Source organism: Cinclus cinclus, chromosome 3, assembly GCF_963662255.1.
Source record: "Cinclus cinclus chromosome 3, bCinCin1.1, whole genome shotgun sequence".
NCBI classification, from domain to species: Eukaryota; Metazoa; Chordata; class Aves; order Passeriformes; family Cinclidae; genus Cinclus; species Cinclus cinclus.
The window spans coordinates 43,454,862-43,482,272 of NC_085048.1; the positions used below are offsets into that span (position 1 = coordinate 43,454,862).

A 27,411-nucleotide genomic window follows, 5' to 3' on the forward strand; every position below is an offset into this window, starting at 1 on the left:
AATAAAAGAACTGTCCACACTAGATATTACCATCTATTAGTTACCACAAAGTTGCTAATGACTAGTAAAAATACTGCTTTTTTTCTCTAATGTGTGCTCTAAGAAGTGTTTTCATTTATGTTCAGCTGACTCAGATGAACTCATCTAAGAAAATAACATCCAACTGATCCCTCAAGACACATCCTGAAGTTTTGATTCAACACAACATAGTAGCTTATGGTCTCTTTTCACTGGAGACCAGCAAAGCACATGTTTAAATTGCACTGTTAAATTAGGGGTTTGGCTGTGGCAACTTACATTAGCTAATGAGGAAAAAAACCCCAGCCAAAAAACAGAGGAAATATTTTAATGCTACCACAAACATGTATGAATATAAATACAAACAAGATTTACGTTTCTTGTTTCAGAAAGCAGCAGCATTTTGCTTTCAGATTAGAGCACGGCTTTCAAGGTTCATGCAGAGTGCTTGAAATGGCTTCCTCCACACTGTCCAAGGAATGGACAGGCAGGTTCTCTAGATTTTTCAGTTGCCACTGCTTTTGATCAGGTATTTCTCAAGCAGCTGTTGTGTTAAGAGTAAGCCTGCTTGAACATAAGCACATTGAAGAAGGCTGATGTGCTGAGCGAGGGTACTCCTTGCCTTCTGAAATCGGACATTTCCGTGCAGGGTTCTGGAAGTCAAGCATTCTCGTGCTGTGCCCTGGCAGACCCGGTCCCACTTGGGAGTCCCTTGAGAAGCTTGGTCTCTGTGCCCTCTTGCACTGGCAATACTGGCTCACCTACATTTATCTGACACTTAAAATACAAGCTCTTCAGGGCAAGTACCTGGTCTTTTATGTGTTTTGAAAGAGCTGTATATAATTAAGGTACTTTGTATGAAGAAATTACTTCAAAACAGTTTACACAGGGCAGCTATTTCAAGATCAAGGAAAAATCTTTAGCCTTGTTCCCTGAGGAAACAAGGCTTATGTGACTGGAGTGGCTGGCTGTCCCTCCTCACTTCCATTCAACACCTTTTGAACTTGCTGGTTGTAGTTTAAACTACATTTGAAGGGGGGAGATGTCTCAATGATAATTAAGTTCCCATGGACCTTATGAAAATCAGTGGCTGGGAAGAGAGAAATCCAGATCCCCAGTTCAAATAACTTATTTTTCCAGCTGTAATCTTGCAAACTAAAAACTTGACAGTAAGTGTAATAATGATGGTCAGGTTGATAATGTAGTCCCAACTACTTTAGAGGACTGACAGCTATTTCCATCCAAATATTAATATATAGGTTGACGCCATAATAAAGTTAAATTTCCCCTGTTTTGTTGTTCCAACAGTTTTTAGTCTGAACAAGATAGTCATCCTCCTCACACTTGTAGTTTATAAGTTTTCAGAGAAATCAGTATCATTCCTTATTAGCTTGCAATAAGTGTAAAAATTTTGTAATTTTGCTTATTGTAGCTAGCAATGTTAATTATTGTAATCTTAGGCTTTTCCTGTGATTAGTTAGTACTGGCAATACATATACAGAGTAAGAAATTAGTGATTGGGCTGCATTACTCATGATTCTTGCATCTGATAGGGAAATTTATAGTTGGTTTGGTTTTCACTAAAGCACTTTACCTGTCTGAGCTGTATGAACTTAATACAGCCTTTAATGTTGCTCTTTACTTAATTGATTTGATTCTGTTGCTTGAGAAAGGTCCTCAAAGGGAAAGGAAAACTACAGGCATCAACTTTCTCGTTTATTTCACTGTCTGATAGAACCTAAATCTCAGCAATACAGAAGCTTGAGGTTAAGGTAATGGCCATAGATTTGAAGGCCACTGGTGGAAGGTGACTGTGTGAGGACACAGGTCTTGCTTGGTTGGTGGTACAGCTGCTTGTCAGTTGAATGAGTGACACTGGTTAAGAGAGGTAGGCAAAGACAAGGGTTCTATGGATTTCTGTTAGGTTGCAGTGTAAGTCACCTCTACCTCTTCCCCAGTTTCGGCTCTGTGTTTTTCATGTTTTTTCGGTATTTGCTTGGGCCAGCCTTGCTGCTGCACATTCACTGGCATTAAGTAGGTTCTGTGTGGCTTTCCTGAGCCAAGACCGTGTAGGCTGTTGATTAAGAAAAAATAACTAACTTGACACTTTTCCAGCTGGGGGAGGAAGTGACTCTATTAAAAAAAAAAAAAGAAAAGAAAAAAAAAGCGCCCTTATTTTGTCCAATAGCCAAAGGGGCAGACACACCGCAGGCCGGGCACCGCGGCCAGCTGCAGGCGGGCTGACCTGGTGTCTCCCCCGCCTCCGCGCTGGGTCCTCAGACGCTCCGAAGTAAGACTTGCGTGGTCCTTCCTGCTGAAGCTGTTCCACTTCATGTAAGTCATTAAGCGTTAATTAGAAGAGGACTAGTTGAGCATTCATTAAACATTAAATACTAATTGAGCGCCCGGGGAGAGCGCCGGCACCATTCGGCCGCGGAGTCATTCTCACGCCGGCCCGGCCGGGGGCAGGGGGGAGCCCCGGCCGCCTGCAGCCGTGTCCCCGGCCAGGCAGGACAGGCACAGACGGCAACCAGCCGCGCCCGCCGGGGCGAGGTGGAAGATGCGGGTTCATCTCCCCGCAGGGCTTTGAACCCAGATGTCCCACGGGGGCTCCGGCGGCCGGGCGGTGCCGGCGCCCGCACGCTTCCCGGGGCTGGGGGAATGCCACGCCTGCTCCCGGCACCTCCGAGCGGCCGGCGTCGGGGGTCGGCCGGGTCACGGCCGCTCCGCTGCCCCGCAGCCGTCGTGCCGGGCGGGGACGAGCCGGTGTCCCTGCGCTGCGCCGCCCCCGTCCCAGTCCCCGTCCCGGTTGGGGCGGCGGCTCACGCCGGGCAGCCCGCCCTGCAGCTCGCCGGGGCGGCGGCGGCGCGAACCGCCCGCCTCCAACCCCCGGTGCTTTTCCCTCAACATCAAAGGGCGTCGGTTTTGCCCGGGGCGGCGTTTTGCCCTCAATAACACGGCGGCAGCCGCAGCGCGGGCTGCTGGGGCACGTACGGGGCGCGGCGCCCACTCGCGCCCCGCCGCCCCCTCGACGGCCTCGCCCGTGGCCGGGGGCGTCCGCGCTTCCCGGTGCCCCGCGGCCCTCGCTGGGGGCCGGTCCGGCGCTGCCTCCGCGGCCGGGAGGGGCGGCCCGGCCAGGTAGAGCCGCGGGGAGGCGGCTCGGGGCGGGCTGCGGGGGCGGGCGGAGGCGGAGCTCACAGACGGCCGGAGCCGGGGCACCGCGCGGGTCGCGGCGGGTGCGTGGGGCGGCTTCGCGCAGGGACCGCCGTGCCGAGCCCAGCCGAGCCGGGCGGTGAGTGTCGGGTGCTCGGCGGGGTGGCGAGGCGAGGCGAGGATGCGGCGCGGCCGGCGGCGGGCAAAGCCCGCCACGGCACCTTCCCTCCTGCTTTGTCCCGTTTTGGGACGGGAGGACAGCGGCGGCCTCGGGCGGCTTCACCCTCCTAGTAACGCGCGGGACGGGGGCCGTGACTCCTCCGGTGAGGTTGTGCTGGGCCGGTTCTCCGCAGCCGTCCCTGCGATGAAGGGATCGGGGGGCACGCCGGGCTCTGGCAGGCGAGCTGGGCGTCTGCGACAAGAAACAAGTTGGAAAGTGCCGAAGAAGGGTCCGTGCTGCGGAGGGAACCCGCTCTCCTCCAGAGGTCTGGTCCGCCGGGGTAGAAAATACTCTCGGTGTTTTGAAATAGACTTCTCGAAACAAGTATTCATCGTACCGGCATGTAAAAAGGGCTAATGTATTAAAATGCAAATATGCATGTGTACTCGGCGATGCTGTTGCGTGTTTCCTGTTTACCATGTTAATTAGAAGTTGTAAGGCAGAACTTCACCAAGAGTAATCCAGGGCAGTATTTGACCCAGTAATACTCACTGAGTGATGCAGTGGCTTTTATCGTTCTGGTTTTTTTTAGCCCAAAACACAAATGAGAAATGTATTAATTGTAAGAGATATTACATCTTTGAAACTATTCTCTATCGGCACAAGTGTGGAAACTGACTCAACCACTGTGGAGAAAGTTAAACTCCCTGCTCTCGTTTTTGTAAGGAAAATTTTGACCTTGAAGTTTGACTCTGGTCTTGCAGGCACAGGACACTTTTCTGTAACATTTTGGGTGATGTTAACTAACTGCACAAAAGTTTGAGATTTGGGACGTATAAAGCTGCCATTATAAGGCAAGATGAGCACACTTGTAAACAAATGCATGCAAAAACATACAGAAGCATTGTGGAGTCCTAATTGTTTTTCAGGGGTTTTGTTGTTCATGTTCTTTTTTTTTTTTTTTTTTTTTTTTTGAGAGCTAGTATTGTTCAGTGAACTGTTTTGTTTCTATTCATTCTGTCCTTTTAATTTATAGGTGGTCCTAAAACAAACAGATGTATTATAGAAACAATTTTGACATTAACCAAATGTTTGCTTGTTTGATTTTGTAGTCCACCTCGCACCTTCCAGATTCTTCCAGAGAAGAAAATAAAAAGAAACCCGTTTTGGAAAGACTTGGAAACTTGTTTGGTACAGGGAAGAGGAAAAACGTCAAAAGTTCACTAGAGCACGCTTCACATCATAAGGGTGAGAGGTCAGGTTCTCCTCACAGGGCACAGGCAGTGTACTGTAGGCACTTCAGAGAAGGACACGAAGCTCCTCAAGTACAGAAACAAGTGAGAAACGTAAGTGCCCTTTCTGAGGCACAGGAATATAATTTCAGTGGGGAAGTAAGACCGCTGTATCACGACACGATTTCAGAATGGAGTAGTAGGGGAGTCTCTTCTGACAGTGAGTGGTCAGCAGATTGGAGCGGCAGCAGTGAAACCATTAAAAACTCTTTCTGTGAGAGCAGCCTGAATGTGGAAACTCTGGGGTTGGAGAAAGAATCCGTCACAGATATAAATAATTCCACAACTCCAGATTTCATACAGAGCTTGAGAAATTTGTCTAGTGAAGACTTAGAAAAGAGTATCTTAAGTCACAAACAGCTTGTGAACACGTGGGTGTCTGAGGAGCCTGGGCATGCAAAACCAAAGGATTTGCCATACGAGTTGGAATCTGCAGCGAGTGATCACGCATGTTCTGCTAGAGTATTAACGGTTGATATCTATCTAAGAAAAACAGACGAACTCCTTAATGAACCTGTGAGTCTCATATCAGAAGAAAATTGCAGTGATTTGGACACAATGGATAAAAAATCTGCTAGTAAAAGATCTGGAAAACGGAGAAAGTCTCAGTCATCTAGTGACATTGCAAATGGAGAGAAAAACCAGACTGAGAATACTGCAAGAGAAGAATCTGTTTTTGAGGATGATGCCCATTCTGAGGTGTTTTCAGACAAGATAATAAACCCTGAACGAAAAGTGAGGTCTCTTCAACAGACTCCTGAAAGGAATTCCTCTTCCTCAGGTAATAATCAGGACCTAAAAGTCGGATCTGCTCACAAAGGGGCATCTAAAGCTGAAGCTGACAAGGGCAAGCAGCAGATCTCAAACACAACCTCTGCAAGGAGAAGATCATATAAAAAGAATCAGTCAGATGCTGTACCCATTTCCCCTACTGGTTTGAAGGGTCAGGTGAAAGATTACTCTTCAAAAAGGCAACCTTTAGCATCACCAGACACTAACCCAGTAACAAAAAGAACTTCAGTGGAAAAGGGAGCTATACCTGTGGCTTTTGGGGAAGACGGTTTGGAGTCTCCCAAAACTTCTTTGGCTGCTAAGACAGAAGACAATGCCTTGGTGTTTGCTGAAGGCAGAAATGACACCAAGGCAGCAAAGCATGGTAATGGTCCAGATGGAAGAGCTTTCTTGCATACTGATGGGATTAAAAATGGAGACTTGTGTCTGTCAGCTGAAAGACAGACAAATTCTGATTTAGATACCTTGAAGGTGAAGAGTTTGGATTCTTCCAGAACAGTCACGACAAAGATTAGCCTGTAAGTAACAAAGTAGTTTACCTTGTTCTTGTAGCTGCAGTTTTGCTTGTATCTGTGTTTAGAATTCTATAGAAACACTAGCTGTGTATCATCTATCTAAATTGTTTTCAGTTAAGAAATCCCTTAAAAAAAAGTTACAATAATTAAAGCTACCACTTAACAAGCACTGTAGTCTATATGTATTAGAAAAATTAATTCATTTTTTCACTTTTTAAATGAATAGGGAATGTCTTTGTCAATTCCATTATAGGGAATAATTTAACATATATAAAAACTGCTCAATCATCATCATTGTCGATCAGATTAATTCATCTGGCATTGACCTTAATGTAATTTTTCTCTCTGTTACCAAATCAGAATGTGGTTGAAGATTTTGTATGTGAAAATCTTTGAATAAGAAATGTGTTCAAGTTTTCTATGAAAGAACCTAAGTTTTGCTATTATTTTATGAAGAAATGTAGGACGTGATGTAAAACTTGATTGTTCAAGTGATATGATAGATCACACTCCAGAGATTTGAATACATATAGTTGCTTTCTTAAGTATGTGCAGGATGAATCATTTAAATTTTGATGCATGTGAATAATATCAGGTATTTGCAGGATTATGCATATATTAGTTTTTGGGTTTTGATTTTACACTTGAAGAAACTGTCTCTGTCAAACAGATGATCAGAGGTTTCTATAGGATTATAAAGAAGTGGCTGTATTTATGAAGTTCATTGTTATCACTCGACTGGTGATTGATTACTTGGCTACTATTGCATTCTTATCCACAGGGAATGATTTGTTTGCATTATTAATTTCTGTTGTTTGGCTGTCACGGCTGTGTAGTGTGTGCTATTGCACTCCTCGTTCTGGCATGTTCAGTTATAGGTGTTATATGGGGTGCACTGTAGGCCCACCTGAGGTACACTGAGCATTCATAATTGTGGTGTTGGAGGGATGTGGAGGTTCAAGGTGAGGGTTTCAGAGACACCTCTGTTTCTAGTTAGGCTTCCCACATCTGAGAAGCACACCAGCAATTTCCTTTGCACAATTTGTAATACTCTGTGTCTGAGTTGTTAATTTGTAACTTAAGTTTAAAAAGCTAATACTGAAAGTTAAACTGTGGCATTTTTGTACTTGGTGATGCTTTGCCATCTGGAAGTATAGATGATAAATCTTATACTCTTGAGTTTGTATCTTCACAGCTTCAAAGGAAAGGTAGCTTACATTATTGTTTTTTCTCTGTGTCACTGTCATTAGTGATGATGAAGTTATAAACGCCTGCATAGCTGGATTTCATTTTTTCTGTGTATCTCTAGGGCTTGCTGTACAGTGAATTACCTTTTACTGCTCACATAAAGTAACAGACAATTGTCCTGTCTGAAAGACCGAATTTTAAGGAATAAACAGCCTGTTCTATTTCATCCCGTTCTGTGGGGTGTGTGACGCTGTGTCTTGGCTGATCTGTTGCTCTAGGAACTTTAGACCTGGGTGGGGATTGCCGTGTTGTCTGCAAGGTTGCTGTCATTGCACAGCACCACACCATTTCTTTAGCCAGAGTTACATGCTCAGGAGACCTGGTATAATTTATAGTAATTTGTTAGAACATATGATCTGGAAACCTGGATGTGGATTAAAGTGCTGTAAAATGGGAAGGGAAAAGATGGTGATTACTAGAAGATGGTGTGGTTTTTGTTCTCTAGTTATTGCTTTGAACTGATAATATTTTCATTTTCAAAGGTTAAAAAGTTATTATTAGGTAGTTCACATTAATTCCTTCCTGGTTGCAGAACACCCATTTACTTAGAGATTCCCTGTCCCCTTGTAAGATGGATTTTATATAGTACAAGTAGTTCTCCCTTAAAAATGCATGATGTCTCTTACTAATGGCTTTGTGCCAATTCTGGGAATCAAGTTTCTTTAGAAACAATTTCAAAACAGATCAGTTTCTCCAGTCACCTCCAGAAATGTAGGTTTCCTGTAAATAAATATAGCATTTTCTCTTTTTTCTCTATTTATTTTAGTGTACTAGATAACTTGAAAGTCACAGGACACTTTGCTTCTAGCTTTTGAAAGGGAAATCTATCAGATTTGTGACTAAAATGAGGTTGATGGTAAGTCTTAATTGGCAGATAAAACCTCAGGCAGTGGTTACTTTGATGTGCTTAGTGGAAAACTTGGCTTTAGTTGTCATACTTTATGTTCAGACATGGTTTTGTAGTTGCCTTTATATTTAAGCCTACTTGTTGAATTATTCTTCTCTTTTCACATGCCATTTTTCCTTGCTCACCTCAATCTGATATTTTGGCATCAGTGTGTTTTTGGCACCAGTTGCATGCTTGACGTGTGACTCACCTTCCATTTTTGACTGTTGGGAGAGGTTTAACTGCTTGCTTCCACAGTTTAGCTGCAAGGTGTAGCCAAAGAGAAGGACATCGGTATTTATCTTGTGCCTGCTTGTTCCTGGCATTGCAGATCAGGAATGGGTGGTAAAAATCAGCCATACTGGACTGTTTGTAAGAAAGCATTTGTACTGTTAAGTTTTTTCCCCATAGAAGAGAGAGGCTTAAAGGGTACTCAAGCAATGTCTCCTTTTAAACAGGCTTAGAAACTCAGTTCTTGCAATAAAGTGCATCTTTTGGTTGTATTTGAAATCAGTATTTTGTAGTGTGGAAAAAGGTGTAATGGAAAGATTAGAGGAGGCCAGCTGTAATGAGTGGAGCTGCAGAGCTGAGTTTTCTCATGCTCTTTGACTGCTGCTGCTGTGCAGAAACACTGGGGAATACAAAATACAAAGCGTTGAAGTGGTTGTTTCTGCATAAATTTGCAAAGCTTGAAACTATACCTTTGAGGGGTGAGCTCTTCATTTAAAATAGGTTTTAGGTGTGTCTGATAAGTATCGCTGTTAGCCATTAAACTTGCTTATGTCAGGGCATAGAGAGAGACACAGATTTTATGGGGAAGATAGGTGTTGTTATGTTGAAATAAATGCATGTAGTAGTGTAAGTGACAGGCTGACAAAAGGGTGGTATGGGAATGAATTTAAGATTATTGGGCCATTAGTGTTACCTCTTGAAAATACAGGTAAAAGGAAAGGATAAGGGTTTGCTTTGTTTTGTGATCAGAAAAGGATATAGAAGGTCCTGATGAGCAGGAAATTCAGCACATGTCAGTAGTACATCATTGTACCAGGTGAAGCTAAGCCCGTACTGCGCTCCATAGGCAGGAGCATAGCCAGCAGGTCAAGGACAAGATACTTGGTGCTCATGAGTCTACATCTGGGTCACTCTGTTGAGCTGTAGCCCTTCCTCCCCTTCCAACTCTCTTCTGGTATAAGAGAGATGTTCCCAAATTGGAACGAGTCCAGCAGTGAGCCATTGAAGAAGGTGACAGCTCTGGAGCAAGTCATGTATGAGGAGAAGGTGACAGCTCTGGAGCAAGTCATGTATGAGGAGAAGCTGAAGCAGCTTGGTTTCTTCAGATGAGAGAAAAGAAGGATACAGGTTGACCTCAGTCATCTCTCACTATCTATAGAGGAGGCAGAGCCAGATTTTTCCTTGAGCTGTGGAGTGAAGGGACAACAGCAACAGCTGCAAGTTGTAACAGTGAAGTTTTAATGGGATATAAGGCAAAAATAATTCACAGCAACAGTGGCCACCCCGCTGCAGGGCTTCACTAGGAGGGTTGTGAAATCTTGTCTTGACCCTTGAAGTTATTCAAAACTTGGTCAGGCAAAGCCTTCAGGAACTTCATCTAACTTTGAAGCTGTCCCTGTTTTGAATAAGAAGTTGGGCTAGCTTTAGAGGCTCCTTGCTACTTGTATTCATTTTCCAAAGAGAAAAGTCATAGAACAATTTAACTTTTGAAAGTTTAGGAAAAAACAGTTGTAGTTCTCATGAAAAGTAATGCCTCAATCTATTTCATTTTATGCTGTATGATAGTTCCCTTCATACCTTCTCTCTTTCAGGAGCATTTTCTGTTTTTCCTTACATTTTCCAAGTGTGTTTTATTAGCATTTATCTGAAGTATGGCCAGTGGATTTTAAGTTTGCTGTTTCCTCTCTTATTGATGATGCATTAGAGCATAAGAGCCTTCCAGTTGTGAATAGGCTGGAAGTTACAGGAAGCAGTGTAAGCAGGGAGGTCTCCTCTGAAATGACATGATGATAAAAAGGATGTGGAACTGTTGGAGCAAATCCAGAGGAGGTCACAAAGTTGATAAGAGGCCTGGAGCACCTATGGAGACAGGCTAAGAGAGTCAGGGCTTCTCAGAGAAGAGAAGGTTGCATGTAGACCTCATAAAAACCTTGCAGTGTCTGAACGGGGGATCTACAGGGAAGCTGAAAAGGGCCTCTTTGCCAGGAACTGTAGTGATAGGACAAGGAATACTGGGTACAGACTGAGGGACAGGAAATTTATGTTGGATATTAGGAAGAAACTTTTTACTGTGAGGGTGGTGAGACTACAAAGAGTTGCCTGGGGAGGCTGAGGATGCCCCAACCCTTGGCAGTGTTCAAAGCCAGGCTGGATAAGGCTTTGAGCAACATGATATAGTGGGAGGTGTCCATGCCCATGGCAGGTGAGTTGTGCTAAATGATCTTTCTAAGATCCATTACAGCCTCTTAATAGTCTATGATTTTGTGATTTTTAACAGTTTCTCTCTGTATAGATTTGTAGGTAACCATTTTGAATCCTCCTGTTATTTCAGTTAGTTTGTTCCTCATGGTATTCCCAATAAATAAAGGTTGTACAGTGGAGAGTGTTGCATTAGAAGGGTTTAATTTCTTACTTGGGATGAATCACTTGAGGAAGACGGGAAAGAATCTCACTTTTTGGGTTGTCCCTGTATCTCACACCTCTTTCTTGGGCTAAAGAGCTGCCTGAGAACTTAGTGAACACAGTTTATGTAGGTTAAAAAAAGAAGAAAGCACTTCAATACCAGAATCATCCATTGATTGGTAGAGCATTTGGGGACCCTGAGGATTGCTGCAAGCTATTTTCTTTATATCTCCCACCTTTGTCAGTTTTCATGTAGGGCAGTTTCTACCTGTTCTCCTACTGCTGTGTGTCCCCAGGTTCCTCTTTGGAGAACAGGACTGTGTTTGAGGTGATGGTGGGCTCCTTGACAGTCCTTAGATCTGACTGACACGTTTTGAAGCCATCTGTCTTGCATCTTCACAGCTGTTCATGCTGTACAGTATGCAGTAGCAATTTACACGGACAAATAATTTTTCCTGGTTGTAGCTCCTGAGAAAGGAGCTTGAAACACTCTGCTGTGCATCATCAGCCTTCTGCCATAGCACAGGAGTACCGCGTACATGTACCTGCACATGCTTTTCTCTCCAGTCTGATAGAAAAGTTTTGTGTTTCCAAATTCAGTTCTTGTAAAATTATTAGGCTTAGTTTACACAATTTAAATTGTTAGCTAAGCTTGCCTGAAGGAAGTGGAAGAGTCCTCGCATGTGGTGTTTGCTTAGCTAAGGTGGTGATGCAGTGCTTGATGACAGCTGACATTTTCTGCAAGCACTCATGAGAGTGGAAGAGTTCTTCCACTCAGTTTGAGGTTGCTTCTGCAGTGTAGGTGTAAAGGCTGCAAAGAATCTGGGCAGATGTCTTCAAAACTCATTGGCGAGAATATGCAAATGTTAACCAACTCATTATCACCTTAATGAATTGGGATTTGTTTTCTAAACTCTGTAGGGAACTGCATGTTTATAATTTATTCTGCCTATTCACTACTAAATTTTAATGTCTGTCAGTCATAAGTAGTTGAGTTCTGTGCCTCAGTTGCAGATGCTGTAGGCTCCTGTGTTTGTTTTACTAACCTTAAAGAACTAAGTACATCTTTGAAATACATACTTCTTATTTAGTGTCTAATTTTTTAAATCCATATAGTTACTCCCCTTTTAGTTGTTTTCTTTTGAGATATCAAAATTTAAACTAAATCTGTGGTTTATAATTCTACAGTTTATTGTTTTGAAAATTGTTACAAGCCTGTTCAAGATTAATTAAAGATGTCACTCTGTGTCACTTTGCCTCCTGTAGTCCAGCCAAACCGAAGAACATAGAGCTGAATTTTAAAACACCTATGAACCAAGACAGTTTAGAAAGTGAGCAGGAGACACTTGAAAAACCAGTCAATAAAACTAACAGCAACATAGCCAACAAAATTTCCTTGTTTGAAAACAAGTGTGCTAACCAGAGCCAGAGGCCTACTGACATCCCTGCTTCAAAAAATAGTGCTGTACCAAGCACATTTGTTGGTAGAGCAAAGCTTAAATTTGGAAAACAACCTAAAGAAAATGAGCAGCCTGATAAAACACTAAATAAGCAAAGCAGTCGCCAGAAGCTATTTGAGAATGGCACCCTGGAGAAAGAAAGCACTGCAGAGTTAAAAGGCAAAAATGAAGAAAGCTTTGCATCCTACGAGGATATTGGGAAGACAACAGAACTTAAGGTGAAAGCTGCCATATCCCTTTTTAACCAAAGCAGCAAAAGTGATGTTGGTGGTGTCTCTCTGAAGCAACCAGAACCAGATTTAACCACAGCAAAGAAAGGAAGTTCACCTTTTAAACTGCCTTTGCACTCACCTGTTAAAAGTGAAAATGCTCAAGATCCTTTCTATCAAAGAAATTATATGAGCTCAGAATTCCACAGAAACGAAGAAAAAGTGCTGCCAAACACAGAGATATTATCACCTTGCAGTAATGATAAATATCCTCTACCATCTCATGAGGTTTCCAGATCAGAATTTAAGAATATGGAAAATGGCGATAAAAAGGTGAAGCCAGGAGATTTGGACTTTGCAGCACTGCAGTATGATGACAGCAGTCAAGACAGTATATTGGAATCAGAGCACAACACCAATACACAAAAGAGCCCAGGCAAAACCTGTAATGGATCTACTGAAGATGACAGCATTTTTGATTCCCCATCTGACATGAAGAAGTTTGCTGAAACTATAAAAAACTTAGACAGCTCAGTTTGTTTACCCCAGAAAAAGAAGAGGTCAAAGCTTCCGAAGTCTCCGGCACCCCACTTTGCAATGCCTCCCATTCATGAAGACAACTTAGAAAAAGTATTTGATCCTAGCGTGTTTACTTTTGGTTTAGGACTGAGGAGGGAAAAAACACAGGATCTGTTACCAGCACAACAAATTAAAATGCAAAGCCTGGAAACAATAGCCAGAGTCAGGCCCAAGCGTGCATCAACAGAGCAAAGTATCATATTCAAAGCTCTGCAGTCATGTAGAGAGGAACCTGCTTTTCCTCATGAAATAAATGGGAAAGAGAACATTGATTGTACAGATGGTGAAATTAAGAGATCACGACTTGAAAAAAGCTCTCTCTTCTCAAGCTTGCTGTCTTCTAAAGAAAAGTTTTTTAGCTCTTCTGTCACTTCAGTAAATAACACAACAGCTTTTGCAACTGACTCCTCAGGGATGCCTCCTTTACAACAGGATGTTTCTGGGCCATTCATCATGCCTCAAAAATCTGAGGTAATAAAGATCATTCAGGAAATGAAACAATGTTTGTCTACCTGTTGAATGATGGTTAATTTTGATTTTGGAATTCAGTCTCTTTCAGATATGAAGTTTCCAAGTTTTGTGGAGAAGTACCTGCAAGCAGATAGTGCAAAAAAAGAGCTAAGTTTACAAATGCCCAGCTACGGCAACCCTGAGAAAAGTTTTTCGAGCTGGTTAGGAACAAGCAGATATGAATCAAATGTCCCCCCTGCTTTATTGGATGTGGATGTAAGTATTGTGTTTTTAAAAAGCTACCTGCAAAGTTATCCAGCTTTTATGTTTTTGATAGACAATGGGCATACATTCTTTTATTTCCCCTCTTTGGGATATATATAGATTACAAATACATTGAGGTGAACTTAGGTTTGGTACCAGTTTTATCTGAAAATGAAAATTAAATAACGTCTATCAACTTGATTAAGTGGTCTTTATTTTGAGACTTTTTGCAAATGAATGGAAAGCATTTTTTTAATATGTCTTCATACTTGATTTTGTATTATATTGAAACAAATCTTAAGTTAACTTTAATTTTTTGTTGCAAATTAGTAGAATGCTCTTTGTGAACTTGAGAAAACTTCTGCTGAAGTAGTCTCTCTTCTCTTCCAACAAGACATTCAGCCATTGTACAGTTAAATAAGTAACAGAGTGCATTTTTTATTTTAGCCCTCTGTTGTATTTCTGTGTGTTGGCAGAAAAATATATATTCTTTAAGAGTACTTTAAGAGCTACTACTAATAGTCGTGACTATTGAAAGTGCTGCTCCAGTGGAGGGCTGTCCCTTGGTCTTATTAAAAGCATCTGTTCTTCATGATTGAAGACAGACCTGTGCTTTCCCCTCAAAGCACCTTTAATATGGAATATATTTGCAATTACTGATTTAAAAATTATGAACCAATGTCCTGTAGTATTTGCTATTTCTGTTAATGTAAGATCTTATTGTGACCTGAGAGGAAAACTTTAATCAGAAGCTCTGAGAACCATGGGAAGAAGCATGTTTTCAGAAGTTTAATAGCCACGTGTACATGACCTGAGGAATTGAAGCAGCATGTAAGAAGTTTGAGAAATACTTTCTGAAGCTAATGGGTATCTGATGTAACAGTTCTACTAAAAGGAGTGGGGTAGTAGAATTAGCTCCTTTCTTTGACACCTTGCAGGAGACAACCATCCATGGTACCTTGCAGTTTTGAGAATATAGATCCTTCTCTTATGGGAAGTTTTCTTAATTAAAGTGGAGAGGAAAACTAGGGGGGTTATTTACAGTAGTGTAGATTTGTTACCGGTTAAAGAGGCTTTCTTACTCTGATGGTCCTGCTTGGATTTAAAAACTTGAATTTAAAGCTAAATGTCTAGTACTGTCTTAGTTTATTTTTTGCTACTTAAACTGTTGTTTTTGAGTAGGTTTCAATTTTACAGTAGAGTGTGGGGCCTGATAGAGCAGTGGAGTGTGTACATACCTAGGACTGCACTTGAGAGAATCCCTTTAGGCTTCAAAGGGTTTCTGGATTTCTGTGGCACTGTTGCTGACTGAATTGTTTTTCTCAAGTTAGGAATAAAAAATGTGTACCTGCTGTGCATCTTCCACTGACTAAGAAAATGATGATGCAATGGCTAGTGGGTAATGTGAAGGAAGGAGCAAGGGCAGCCCAAAACAATGACTATGGTATTCCTCAAAACACAGAACAAGTTTCAACTGGAATTGAAGCGCAGGCTAAAAAACCAGTCGTGCTTCAACATGTCTTGATGATGCCTACAAAATAACCTGGTGGTGGTTAAGAGCTGTCTTGCGACCACTGCCTGCTCTGCATGTTGACTACTATGTTCTCTTTAATCCTTTGCACGTGTTGCTGGTTACCTGTTTAGGGCCAGGATCTGGTTTGGTCTTTTTGTTTGTGAATAATTCCTAGAAGACCAGGAACCTGTCCCGGAATGAGTACTCCTGTCCTTGCTTAGAAACCAAACATATAATTTCAATGCTTGCTTCATTTGTTTGAAGATGACACGATGCAACCACAGCTTTCCCATATATTCTATATCAGACAATTTAGTGATGACTTCCACATTGTTTTAGATGTTGTATACCTCAGTGTTTTATTTGTTCTGAATATTTTAAGTTTATCAGTTAGTGCACAGTCTTATGCTCTTTGAGGAAACCTGTTACAAGGTGCTCATCACAAAATTGCTTATGCTAGTTAGCTCATACATGTATGTGCCACCATGTATCCTCAGTATTTTCATATATTCCTTCAAAATACATAATGGCTTGATATTTTTAGACATTTAAACTCATCTTTATAATTGTACAGTATGTACTTAATCAGTGGCAGTTTTTATAGTAGTCTCTTGGTATTGAACTCCTGGAATATATAGGAAGCTGATCAGGATGATATTGAAGCATTTAAAATCTGAGGTTAGTAGACTTCAGTGAGATGATAATTCAGAGTTTTAAAAAAGCATATAAATTTGTACATTTGTGACAAGACGCTGCTCTGCAAGGGGAAGTAGAAATTGAAGGGGTAAGTAGGTATAGTTGTAACGTTATCAGCTTTTACTACTCAGAGTAGTTTTTATTTTGTTCTACTAACCTTTTTTTTTATAGCTGGTATCTTTATTGAAAATGTTTTTGATTTTATGTGGGGTTTTTTGTGATATTTCTCTTCTCACTGTCTATTAGACACTTCCAAGAAGTGGACAAAGTAAAATCAATCCCAGACCTGGCAAGGTAAGATCAATTTTAATAGTTTTACCATTCCTTTCTGTATTTAAAGCTTAGGAAGATGGAACTGTATGTTACTGGTGTGGTTTTTTTGTTTTGTTGTTTTTTTTAACACAGCTGGTGATATACTGTGACTCAGACTGTCAAAAACCTGGCATTGAAGTTTTCCATGATGTTCCAGATTGCAGTTCTTGGGTACTGTCACCAACAATTTTAGTTAAAGTCATCAGAGGATGGTAAGAGATCAGTTTTTACTCTTTATGCAAATATTTTTACTCTATCCAAAAATGTTTTGGAACAGAACTGGCATGTGATTCACTGTAAGTCTGCCTTGTAAAAGGCAATGTGACATGAACAGCTGTGAGCAAGAAATAGGGCATTTACCTCTGCAACAGGAAGTTCTGAGCTGGAAAACCTATTTTGCTGACTAATTGGGTGAGTGTTACCATCTGGCAGGGTGCAAGATTTCACCAGGCATAGGTGTGGGATGAAATGACAGATTCTGTCCACTTATTCTGCCCTTCAAGTCCTCTGGTCATTAGGGATTCTTTCATAGTATTTGGATTGGACTAGAAGGGCTAGCAAATAAGTTTAAGGCCAGGTCCTGTATGATTATTTCATGTCCAAAGGAATAGGATGGTGCTGTTGAGATATTTGTCTGTTTCTCTGGCAAAAGGAGGGATTTTACTCTAAAAGCTGTATTACCCAGGAGTCATTCAAAACAAGTTCATCTCCTACTTTCTTTATAGCATCAACAGAAGGGCCATTAGTAGTGTGGCTAGCACAGCAAGTTATACTGTGGCCAGCCTATAATGCAGTCAAACAGCAGGTTCTCAAAAGTAATTATCTGATAGGAAGGTGCAGACACAAAGGCTAACTGCAGCAGGAGGTACTGGGAAGCAAACTGATTGCTGTTTAGCTTCAGAAAATTGGAACAAAAACCTTTTGATCTCTGTAAACCAGGTTGTCTTTTCCAGCATGGTCTAGAGAAACTGGATTTGGGGTTTTTTCTTCCTTCCACTGAACTGAGTGAAGGGCTTGTATTTGCGGATGGATAAAGTTCTTTCTTAGTTATATATTCAAAACAAGCAACTTGTCTGTTTATACATGATGCAGCAGTCTGCAGTGTCATTGTTTTCTGATGTACAAATTGGTTCTGATTAGTATCTCAGACAAAGTCTGGTATTCAGAGAGTAGTTTTTGCTGCCACAATTTGTCAGTTTAAAAAGGTGGAGGAGAATTCAGCAGCAGACATCTTTGTTTTTATCATTGTTTTTAAAAGTATCACAGAGACTGAAAATGGCTTGCATCAATAAGCAGTGTTGGGTGAATAAGCTGTATTGGGGAAATGGCAAGGATTAGGAAACAGTACTGTGTATGAAAGGTTTTGTTAAGTGGAAACATGTTTTTTGCAAATCACACTTGATAAAGAACCATGAAAAATTAGATTTTTAAAAATTTATTTTAAGCTGGATACTCTATGAGAAACCAAATTTTGAAGGCCCCTCTATTCCATTGGAAGAAGGAGAGTTGGAACTCACAGATATTTGGGGTGCAGGTACTTCTGAAGAGCAAAGTGACTGCAAGTCTCAAAAGCCTGCAGTGATTGGTTCAATCAAACATGTTGTTAAGGCAAGTAATATAAGTAAAAATTTTTATAAATCTTAATGTATAGTGATGTTTTACACTGATACAGAGTGTGATTGGTCTGTTAGGACAAAAGTGTAACATGAGCTACAAGTACATGAAACAATCTTCCATACTGAATTTCATGTTTAATCACAGAATGCATGTGGGGGCTTTGCACAATGGGGGTTGTGGTAACATCAAGAGGAAGGACAGAGTAGGAACAGAACTTGGTGGGCTTTATTAGAATAGCCACCAAAATACTATGTGCAGCATGTGCTTTGTAGTCTGGTCAGTCTCAGGAAAAGAATCCCAGAAAACCATCAATAATTTGGTATTTTCAAAATAAGTTTTTTCCTTTATTTTCCAATACAAAATAAATTTGCACTCAACACAAACATCCATGTCAAATACCTAACTTTGGTTTGCCTGGTATGGACAGACTTACCAGAGAGTTTCACACGTGATGGAACAGTCTTTCTACATGCACTTTTAACCTACCATTAAGTAGTTGCAGGTTGCCAAAACAAGCACAAGCTATAAAGTTATTTGACTAGGAAAGGACAAAGGAGGAATATATATTGCTTGTAACTACAGTTCTTGTTTAAGTTGCAGTTGTCTTCAAGGATGGCTTGTTGGGTGTTATCATAGGATTTAATTTGCTAGAGGAGATGTTAACTGATGAAGGAAGATGCATTTCTGCCTAGATGGCAGAAAGTAAACAATGTAAATACTGATTAGAGATTGACTGACTGTCTTGGTTCAGAGACAGGCAAACTGGCTTAGCTATACTTTTATTATAAGCACCTAATAGCAGTAGTAATTGACGGGGGGGAAACAATTTAAAATAAACAGGTGTTTCAAAACTGATTTAGTTAATGCACAGTAATTATAGAACTCACAGCACAGATCAAGTGATTATGGCAATCTTAATTTTTCAGGATTACAGGGTTTGTCGAATTGATTTGTATACAGAGCCTGAAGGCTTAGGAATCGTGACTTCCTTTTTTGATGACACTGAAGAAACGGGAGTGTTTGGAACCACTCAGAAGACTTGTTCTATTAAAGTACATTGGGGCATGTAAGTATGTAGCTCTGTATGAATGTATAGTGCAATGAAAGGAATTTGGTTTAAACCATTGGTTACACCTGTCAGACTTGTGAACAGGCTGTATTTATTCTAGTCCTATATTTTGGCAGTATTTGTGGACAGAAGTGTTAGTACATCAATGTAATGCTTTACTCCTGGGGAGTCTGACCTAGAATGTTTTGTTAGAGCTAGATTTTCTTCTGCTTGTGTGTAGTAAATACTGAATAACCCTTGCATATTTATAGCCAAGGAATAAGAGTTTGCCTCTCTTGCTTTTTCTCATTCAGGCAAACTTACCATAAGTCAGAGTGGGGAATTATTAACTACTAATAATTAACTATTAATAGTAAGACCACATTTTGCACTTGCTTTCTTCTAAACTTGAAATAATCGTACTGAAAGAAGAAAATTTTGAAGTCCTTCTGTTATAAACAAAGACTTAGTGCTTTAGAGAGTCCATATGTGACATTCTTATATTTCACAGTGCATTTTGATCTGGGCTTTTATGGTGATGTTTAATACAAATATGTTATGTCAATTGAAAATATCTGGTAATATTGTGAACCAAGCAAGCTTTTATGAGAAAGGAGACCTCTAAGGAAGAATCCAGGTAGTGTACCAATATTAGTTTTCATGGCTTAATAAACAAACTTATAAGTTTTTAAAAATATTTTAAATATTAATTAAAATAAATAATTAATAAAATATTAATATTTAATAAAAAATACTTATTTAAAAATTAAAAATGTAAATCGTAATGGAAAACATGCGAAAAGTATGCAGAAAGAGAGGCTTCTTTCAGAAAAAGTGAGACATGGAGCCACTTCCAGTCATCCTGCAGGACTTCTTACAGGGTATATGGGACCTTGGTTGTTAGCTCTTACGTTTGGGCACTGATAGCACTTGACTTGCTGCAAATAGTCTAACTATCATAAACTACCCAGCAGAAGGCAGGTGTTACCTACCACTGCAAAGATGTTTCAAATCTACCACATGATATATGGACATTTTCATTGTTAGGTAAAGGGTATTTTATCTGAGTAAATATTTATACCTTGATTTGTGGGGAAAAAAATGAAGCATTTTGATATATAAGCAAATTTGAAGATGTCAAAGTAGTTGGTTCTCTGACAGGAAATTATTTCTGGTGAACTGCAATCTCAATCCAAATTACATGTCTCACAATAATAATGAAATCAGATATGTTATTTGGAGGTTGATTGTTAATTCACTTCATCTATGTCACCACTTTGTTTCTGTCTTACTTAAAAGCTATCTATGACCAGTAAAATTGCAAACTATTGTTGAAAGGAGGCAGAGCTTGCTCTGAGTTGTCTTTATTTTTCATTAGTGTAACAGCATTGTTCTGCTAAATGCATGTAAACTCTTGGTGTCTTAATATATCTCTCTTGTATTTGTATCCCTGAAGGAAAGCAGACTAATATTTTCACTAGGAAGTGAAATATATTATTTTTCAACTGTCATTCTCAGATATCTGTTTATTAGTCCTGTGTAGAAAGAAGTTGCATCCATGAGAAATTCAGCAAATGGCTGCTGGTCTTTTGCATGTTGCAGGGTTAGGGGTTTTTTGGCCTGTAGTTTACAGCCATGACATAGTTCACTGTATTGGCAAGTGAGGGAGGCTCTGATTCTGAGTCACCTTGTCGTGTGGGTGTGGTTGTATCATCTTAAAGTTTCCCCGGTGTTCATGGTTAATTGCTGTTTGTTAACAGCTGCCAACAGAAATGAGTCAATGCACCTTTATCTTCTGACTGTACTCTCTCCTTGTTCTGCCATGTGTCAATTCTTGCAGTGAAGTTAGTCATAGAATCCTTTAGGTTGGTGAAGGCCTTATAAGACCATCCAGTCCAACCATTAACCCAACACTGCTAAGTCCACCACTAAACCACGTCCCTAAGCACCACTACTGCACATCTTTTAAATGCCTACAGGAATTGTGACTCCACCACTCCCCTGAGCAGCCTGTTCCAGTGATTAACAGCTCTTCAGTGAATTATTTTTTTTCCTAATATCCAGTCTAAACCTCCACAGGTGACTACAACCTCCTTTCAAGGCAGTTGTAAAGAGCAATGAGGTCTCCCCAGAGTCTCATTCTTTCCAGGCTGAAAACCTCCAGCTCCCTCAGGCACTCTTACTAGACTTGTGCTCCAGACCTTTCACCAAGTCCATTGTCCCCTTCTAGACACAATCCAGCCCCTCAATATCATTCATGTAGTGAGGGGCCCAAAACTGATCCTAAAACACAGGATTTGAGGAGTGGCATCAGCAGTGCCAAGTACAGGGGGACAGTCACTGCCCTGGCCCTACTGGCCGCACTGTTGCTGATCCAGGCCAGGATGCCGTTGGCCTTCTTGGCCACCTGGGCACAGCTGGCTTATGAACATAACTGCTGTTGACCAGCACCCCCAGGTCTTTTTCTGCCAAGCAGGTTTTCAGCCACACTTCTCCAGTCCTGAAGCACTGCTTGGGGATGTTGTGACATGGCACTTTCCCATGTTGAACCTCATCCCATTGGCCTCGGCCCATTGAACCAGATCCCTCTGTCAAGCTTTCTTACCCTTCAGCAGACCAACACTCCCACCCAACTTCTTGTCATCTGCCAAACAGCTGAGGGAGCACTCAAATCCCCTCATGCAAATCATTGATATTAATGTCTTAAGCAGAATTTACCCCGGTACCGAGCCCTTGGAAATATCACACTGATCAGCCACAAGCCAAGGGCTTACTGAGTGGTATGAATACAGGGCACACAAACATATCAAACATTCAGCTATAGACAGTAACAAAACTAAATCACCTTGGTTGTTTCTTGGAGCCATGTGTCTGCAGTGAAAGAATACCAATTCATGCCAGTTTATATTTGCTTGGAATCTCCCTTTAATGCATGACAAAGTGATGGATTGTTTTAATCTCTTTGGTATCGCCAGATTTATGCATTATGGTCCTTACACGAATAAAGGGTTGGCTGCAAAAGGTGTTGCTGTGCATGTATTTTATATTGCTTCACGCTGCACTTCTCTGAGGTCAGCATGTTTAACTTGAAGAAATACTCTGACATCCTTATGCAGAGAGTGTGATTCTTTGTTTCCAGCAAGTGATGACTGGCTAAGATTTATTTTCAAAAAAGCTTGGAGAAACTACTTTTTCCTGCCCCTATCAAGAATTCTCAAAGTTGCATCTTTCAAAGTAGATTTATTAGCAGACACAAACTGTGAAGAAGTAGATTTCTAAGGAGTTGTCAGCTTTTTCTAAATATTAGTAAACAACATAAGGTTAGAACTTTTTTATTGAGCAGATTTTGCATCAAATACAAGTAAGATTTAGTAGAGTTTTTAAAAATTCTTGTTAAATAGGTTCTGCAATTTAAAACTATTCTAAAAAATAATAGAATAACCTTAAATCTTGATATTTCAGTCTAAATATTGTTGCCTTCAGATAAGACAGAGTCAAGTTCTTACTGTTCACTGTTCTGGTTTGGGTTTTTTGGGATGGTGAAATAAAACACATGTATTATTAGTGGTTCCTTTGGAGCACAGAAGTTTGTCAGTATGCAAGCTTGTAGCTGGAAGCTTTGGTAGTAAAGAAACAAAGTTTTGTTAAGAATACAATGATCTTGTTGCTAAAGTAAGCAGAATGTCTTGTTCTTTACTGTTCAGAAATGTTGTGGGGTTTTTATGTCTTGCTTTTGTCCCTCCACCTCCTCTACTTTTAGATGGCTTCTTTATGAAGAGCCTGGTTTCCAGGGAGTCCCTTTAATGTTGGAGCCTGGTGAATATCCTAATTTATTATTCTGGGAGAAGAAGGAAGCCTACATTAGGTCCATGAGACCCTTGAAAATGGTAAACTACTGTTATTACTAAATGTTAAAGTTAAATGACCTATGTTTATGTGTTACAAATAATGTATGAAGGTGGCTAGATTTTCAAGACTTACAAAAATCCAACTCTTTTTAAAAACACAAAATTTTTAGTCTATAAAATTCTTGAGCTTACAATATTTAATTGCATCCATCTCTGCCATTAATCTGCCTTTTATTTTCACTTGTGCTCTTTAAGGAATATTTTACTGTAATCCTGCCTTTTTTTAAGAATTGATGACTCTTAGAGACATTTATAAGTTGTCTAAATCATGAACAGCTTAATTTTTTTCTTTTTTTTTCTTTTAACAGGGTGGTCGCAAAGTTGAATTCAGTGGGGAGCCAAAGGTAAAAGTCAGTATGTATTGATTATCCAAAGCTATTTTACAGCATATGAACTACACATGGGTAGATAAGTATGCTTTGATCAGATACCAACTACTGATGGTTTACTAGGTAGTCCTTTTGTATGTGACCACACTATGAAAATGCAACTTTGGTTACATTTCTGCATCCATCACATGCTTATGTGACAGTATGAACAGCAGTCCAGATAATGCAGATGGGTAATGAATACTCAAGCCCTTATGTTGCATCTCTAGTGGAAAGGACTCTTGTAGAGGAGGGAGAGATCCCTCTAGTTGGTTTCATCATTATGCATTCTGCCTCTATGTGCCAATGCAAGTAAACTGTCTATTCAGAATTCATCATCCTCCCTGCAATTTCTCTTTTACTTCATTTCCAATCCAGGTAATTGTTTATGAGAAGCCTTTCTTTGAAGGAAGAGAGGTGGAAATAGAATCAGAGATCTTCATGCTTGATGACAAGGAATCAGAAGATAAGACAAGACTTCCACTTACATCAGTGGGATCCATGAAAGTGCTGGGAGGAGTGTAAGTGTGGAAACTTCAGCTGAAGTAGTAACTCCATAGGCTGGAAGTTGCAGTGGACAAGTCCAGTCCTTGTTTATTTTGTTTTTGTAGGTTTTGGGTTGAGGTATATACCAGAGTTAAATTTGAAAACATTCACAGGAAAAGAATAAATATCACATATCTGTATCTGCTTCATGAAAACATGGAGTGGCCCTTATCCATTTTCACATGCAGATTCTGTTGTTGTTGTTGTTCAGTTGGGTTGCTTACGAGAAGCCTGGGTTTGAAGGCCATCAGTACTTGCTGGAAGAAGGAGCATATCGGGATTGGACAGACTGGGGTGGCTACGATGAGGAGGTGCAGTCCCTGCGACCAGTTGTCGGTGTAAGTTCCAAGAACACATAGCAGGCATCTCCTGAATGCTCTGAGATGTCATGTGGCACTTTCCTTATGGTTTTTCTCTTTGTTTTAACAGGACTTCACAAGCTCCCATATGATTATGTACAGTGAAAAAGACTTTGGATCAAAGGGTTCCAATATCAATGTGTTAGGTATCATTTCCAATTTGAAAGACACTGGATATGGACTGAGGACACAGTCTATAAATGTGCTAAGTGGCGTGTAAGTGATATTTTTATTCATTCTTTCATTTTAGATATGCTAGTCTTTATAGAAATTGTGTTTGTACATGTTTTTCAGGACTCTGATTTCTGTGTGGGGTCTTCAGATAAAATTTTCTGCCCTTGACCACAGAATGTGAAAAGTAAAGTTTTGGTGAATATGTACAGTGAATTGGCTTTCTTCTCAAGATGGTCCCAGGAACCATTTCCATTACACAAAGTGTGGAAGCATAAGATGAGATTTCATCAAGAGAGGAAGAAATAGCTTGTTCTTGTGACTGCATTTTTTTGAAGCATTTCAACAGCAAAATTGTTGTGGAAATAATTTCCAGTTTTTAAATATTTGTTATGGAAATAATTTCCAGGTTTCTTGGTTTTGATCAGAGGTAGATTCCTTGCTCTTTCTCTCACTTGTGTTTTAAATAGAGATAACTTTTACTATGCTCACCAATACCTTCTGATACTAGGGAGAGTAACTGTTCTGAAAATTAACATTACTTTTGCAGTGAGTCCTGTAGGTTAATAGTGGTTTAGTGCTGTGCTATTGGTTTTTGTTGTTTGGGTTTTTTTTAACATATGATTCCCAAAAGTCTGTATTAGCCATGGCCATTAACAAACCAACTCTTAGTGACATGAGTGCTGTCACATGCAGTTGATCAGCTTAAATATTTTGCTGTTTGATTAGTCAAGTCCATCAAGTGCAGAATGAGTTTCACAGCCTTGCAGACTCTATCAAAGTATTTTGGAAATGCAGACAAGTATTAGCAACCATGGCTGCAAACACACAAAATAAACTAAAGTAGCAGAAGCAAAAAAGCGTGACATGTGCAATCTGTCTCCCTGCCTGGTATGCATGCAGGTGACTTGCTGGAAGCTCTGCCTTACCCAGCCACACCCTAAATCTTTCCTGTGTGTTATCTGTGCTATATCTCTGCAAGTTTTGTCTGGATAAAGGTTGCAGAATCAAGCTCAGTGCATTCCAGAGGAATGCATTTAATTTGTATATGAATATGGTGTGACAGCAGGTTTTTTTCTGCCTGGTGACCTTTGAAGCTGGTATTCTATTTTGTCTTCTGTAATATGCAAGAGAAATTCATGGGAAAGAGTCGCCTCTGAAGGTTGGGAAACAAATTGTGGGTTACCTATCATGCCCTTGATGTAGTTGTTCTAGTAAATGTGTCTGTTGCATCTCAGATGGAATCATACATGAGTTTGAGTGTTCTGGTAATTAAGAGTGACTTATATACTCTGATGGCAAAGGTGGCTAGAAGTCTTTATGAGCAAAACTTGTCTCAGACTCTGCGCTACCACTCCTGGAATCTCACTTTGTAGACTCCAAAAGATGTCATTTGTAGCAATCAGCTTTTAAAAAATTCAGATGCATTGTGCATAACAGGTGGTGAGCACTCAACTCTTAAGAGACTTCTACAGCCCCTCTGTTTCCAGAGAGGTTGTGAGTGTTTGAGGGTTTTGTGTTGATCTCACTAAATGTTAATATGTGAGAAAGCTTGAATGATCTCTTGTGAAGTCATGTTTGGCAATACAGTGCTTTATTTCAAGTAGTAACTGTCTGTTCAGGTAGAAGGTTTTTTTCATATCTTTCCTTCTAAGAAATCTATCATAGAGCAATGAATAATCCATTGAGTAATTTCCTGAGCTGTTTAGACTGTAATGCAGATGATGACATAGTGAACTGTGACAGATTCAATAAAAGCTTGTCATAATATTTTGAAGTAACCTTTCTGGTATCATATTGAAAACACTTTATTAAAATAAGTCAAAAATGTAAGAAGCCCTCAGCCCTTCATTGCAATTTTTTAACTGAGGTATCTGGGGTAAGCAGTTAGAGCAGTAAGATAACAGATGATCTGTATTTCCCACACAATTAATTTGATTGCTCTGTAGTTTAAAGGGTATATCAAAGAAAAGAAAGCCTAACACTGCAGTGCACAGATACTACTGAACAAGTTCTGAGCTCAACTGCAGCTTTCAACTGTATTGCTGGAGACAGCCCAGCTCTGCATTTGGGGAGTGACTATTTCATTTTGGGGTAATTCAGCACTTGCTACATTAAGATTTCTAAATTTCTAAATGCTTCTAAAAAGCGATATTTTCATGTCTTTGCTAAATCCATTGTAAAGACATCCTGAAAAATACATCCTAAGGAAATGAGGATTGACTTATTGAAAAATGAAAATGTTTTGCTCTTGAGCATTTTTTTGGTCAGACAAAAAATTCAAAAATTATTTTTCTGCTATTAGAGAAAGCAATCCAGGCTTCCTGAAAATAGGAGGGACCTTTCTTCTTTTAAATAGGGTTTGATGTTTACTTCCAAACTGGCAGAATTTGAAGTGGCAGAAAATGGAACTATTTACTAGCAACAGGTAACACCCTTTACAAGTTCAAGCAAGTACTAAAATCAAGTGTTGTGCTATTTTGATTTCCCCTCTGCTTAAAAACTTCTTCAAAGTTTTATTTAATAATGATCAAAATCACAGGAACTGCATGTTTGAAATGTGTCTTTTCTTTATCCATAAACACACCAAGCTCCTGAAGAAGCTCTTGTCATAAAGTTGATTCCTTTTGAACTTGCTGGAAGAATTTTCCCAGATTTGTTTATTTTATGTTGTCATCTGTTTGTGGTCGTGTTATCAGCCTGGTTTTCCCCTAGTTTTCATGTAACTAATCCTCAATTTAGATTGGGTTGTTCCTAGAGTATGTATGGATAGTGAGGATATTAAGGAAATAATTGGGTAATGAGTGGTTCATATACAGAAACCAGAAGGTAGTAAATTTAACCTAGATGCACTCAGGAAGGTAACATGAGTGAAACTAGAGACACAAGGTACATGAACAAAGCTCCACTGGGAGCTGAAAAGGGTAAGTACCCCTGGTTACTCCACTGGAGAATGCTTCAAACAAAGCTTTAACTTCTCTGTATATTTGAACTGATGTTCAGAAAAAATCTTTTCAAAGAGTCACAAAACTAGAGCTCGCAGATGCCTGGGATACTAAGAATCACAGTCACAAAGGAGCATGCCGTTTTCTCTCTTTCCTGTAAATAGAATTTTATTACCTTATTCTATCTGTTAATTATACTACAAATCTGCAAGTGCTAGTTAACTTTCTGACCTCCCTCCTAAAATAAGACAAGGATCTGGGCTAACTG

General features: G+C 40.1%; 1 protein-coding gene across 1 annotated transcript in view; it reads left to right on the forward strand.

The window, feature by feature from the left end:
- Window positions 1–4,446: 4,446 nt before the first annotated feature.
- Window positions 4,447–27,411, forward strand: part of CRYBG1 (crystallin beta-gamma domain containing 1) — a 41,021-nt gene continuing 18,056 nt past the window's right edge. Inside the window, exons 1-12 of the mRNA XM_062488706.1 lie at window positions 4,447–5,933; window positions 11,965–13,417; window positions 13,496–13,672; window positions 16,116–16,163; window positions 16,275–16,393; window positions 17,627–17,789; window positions 18,725–18,864; window positions 22,607–22,733; window positions 23,063–23,098; window positions 23,501–23,643; window positions 23,880–24,006; window positions 24,098–24,243. Of these exons, the coding sequence (XP_062344690.1) occupies window positions 5,182–5,933; window positions 11,965–13,417; window positions 13,496–13,672; window positions 16,116–16,163; window positions 16,275–16,393; window positions 17,627–17,789; window positions 18,725–18,864; window positions 22,607–22,733; window positions 23,063–23,098; window positions 23,501–23,643; window positions 23,880–24,006; window positions 24,098–24,243 (3,431 nt within the window). The 5' untranslated portion in view covers window positions 4,447–5,181. The remainder of the gene's footprint in view (window positions 5,934–11,964; window positions 13,418–13,495; window positions 13,673–16,115; window positions 16,164–16,274; window positions 16,394–17,626; window positions 17,790–18,724; window positions 18,865–22,606; window positions 22,734–23,062; window positions 23,099–23,500; window positions 23,644–23,879; window positions 24,007–24,097; window positions 24,244–27,411) is intronic.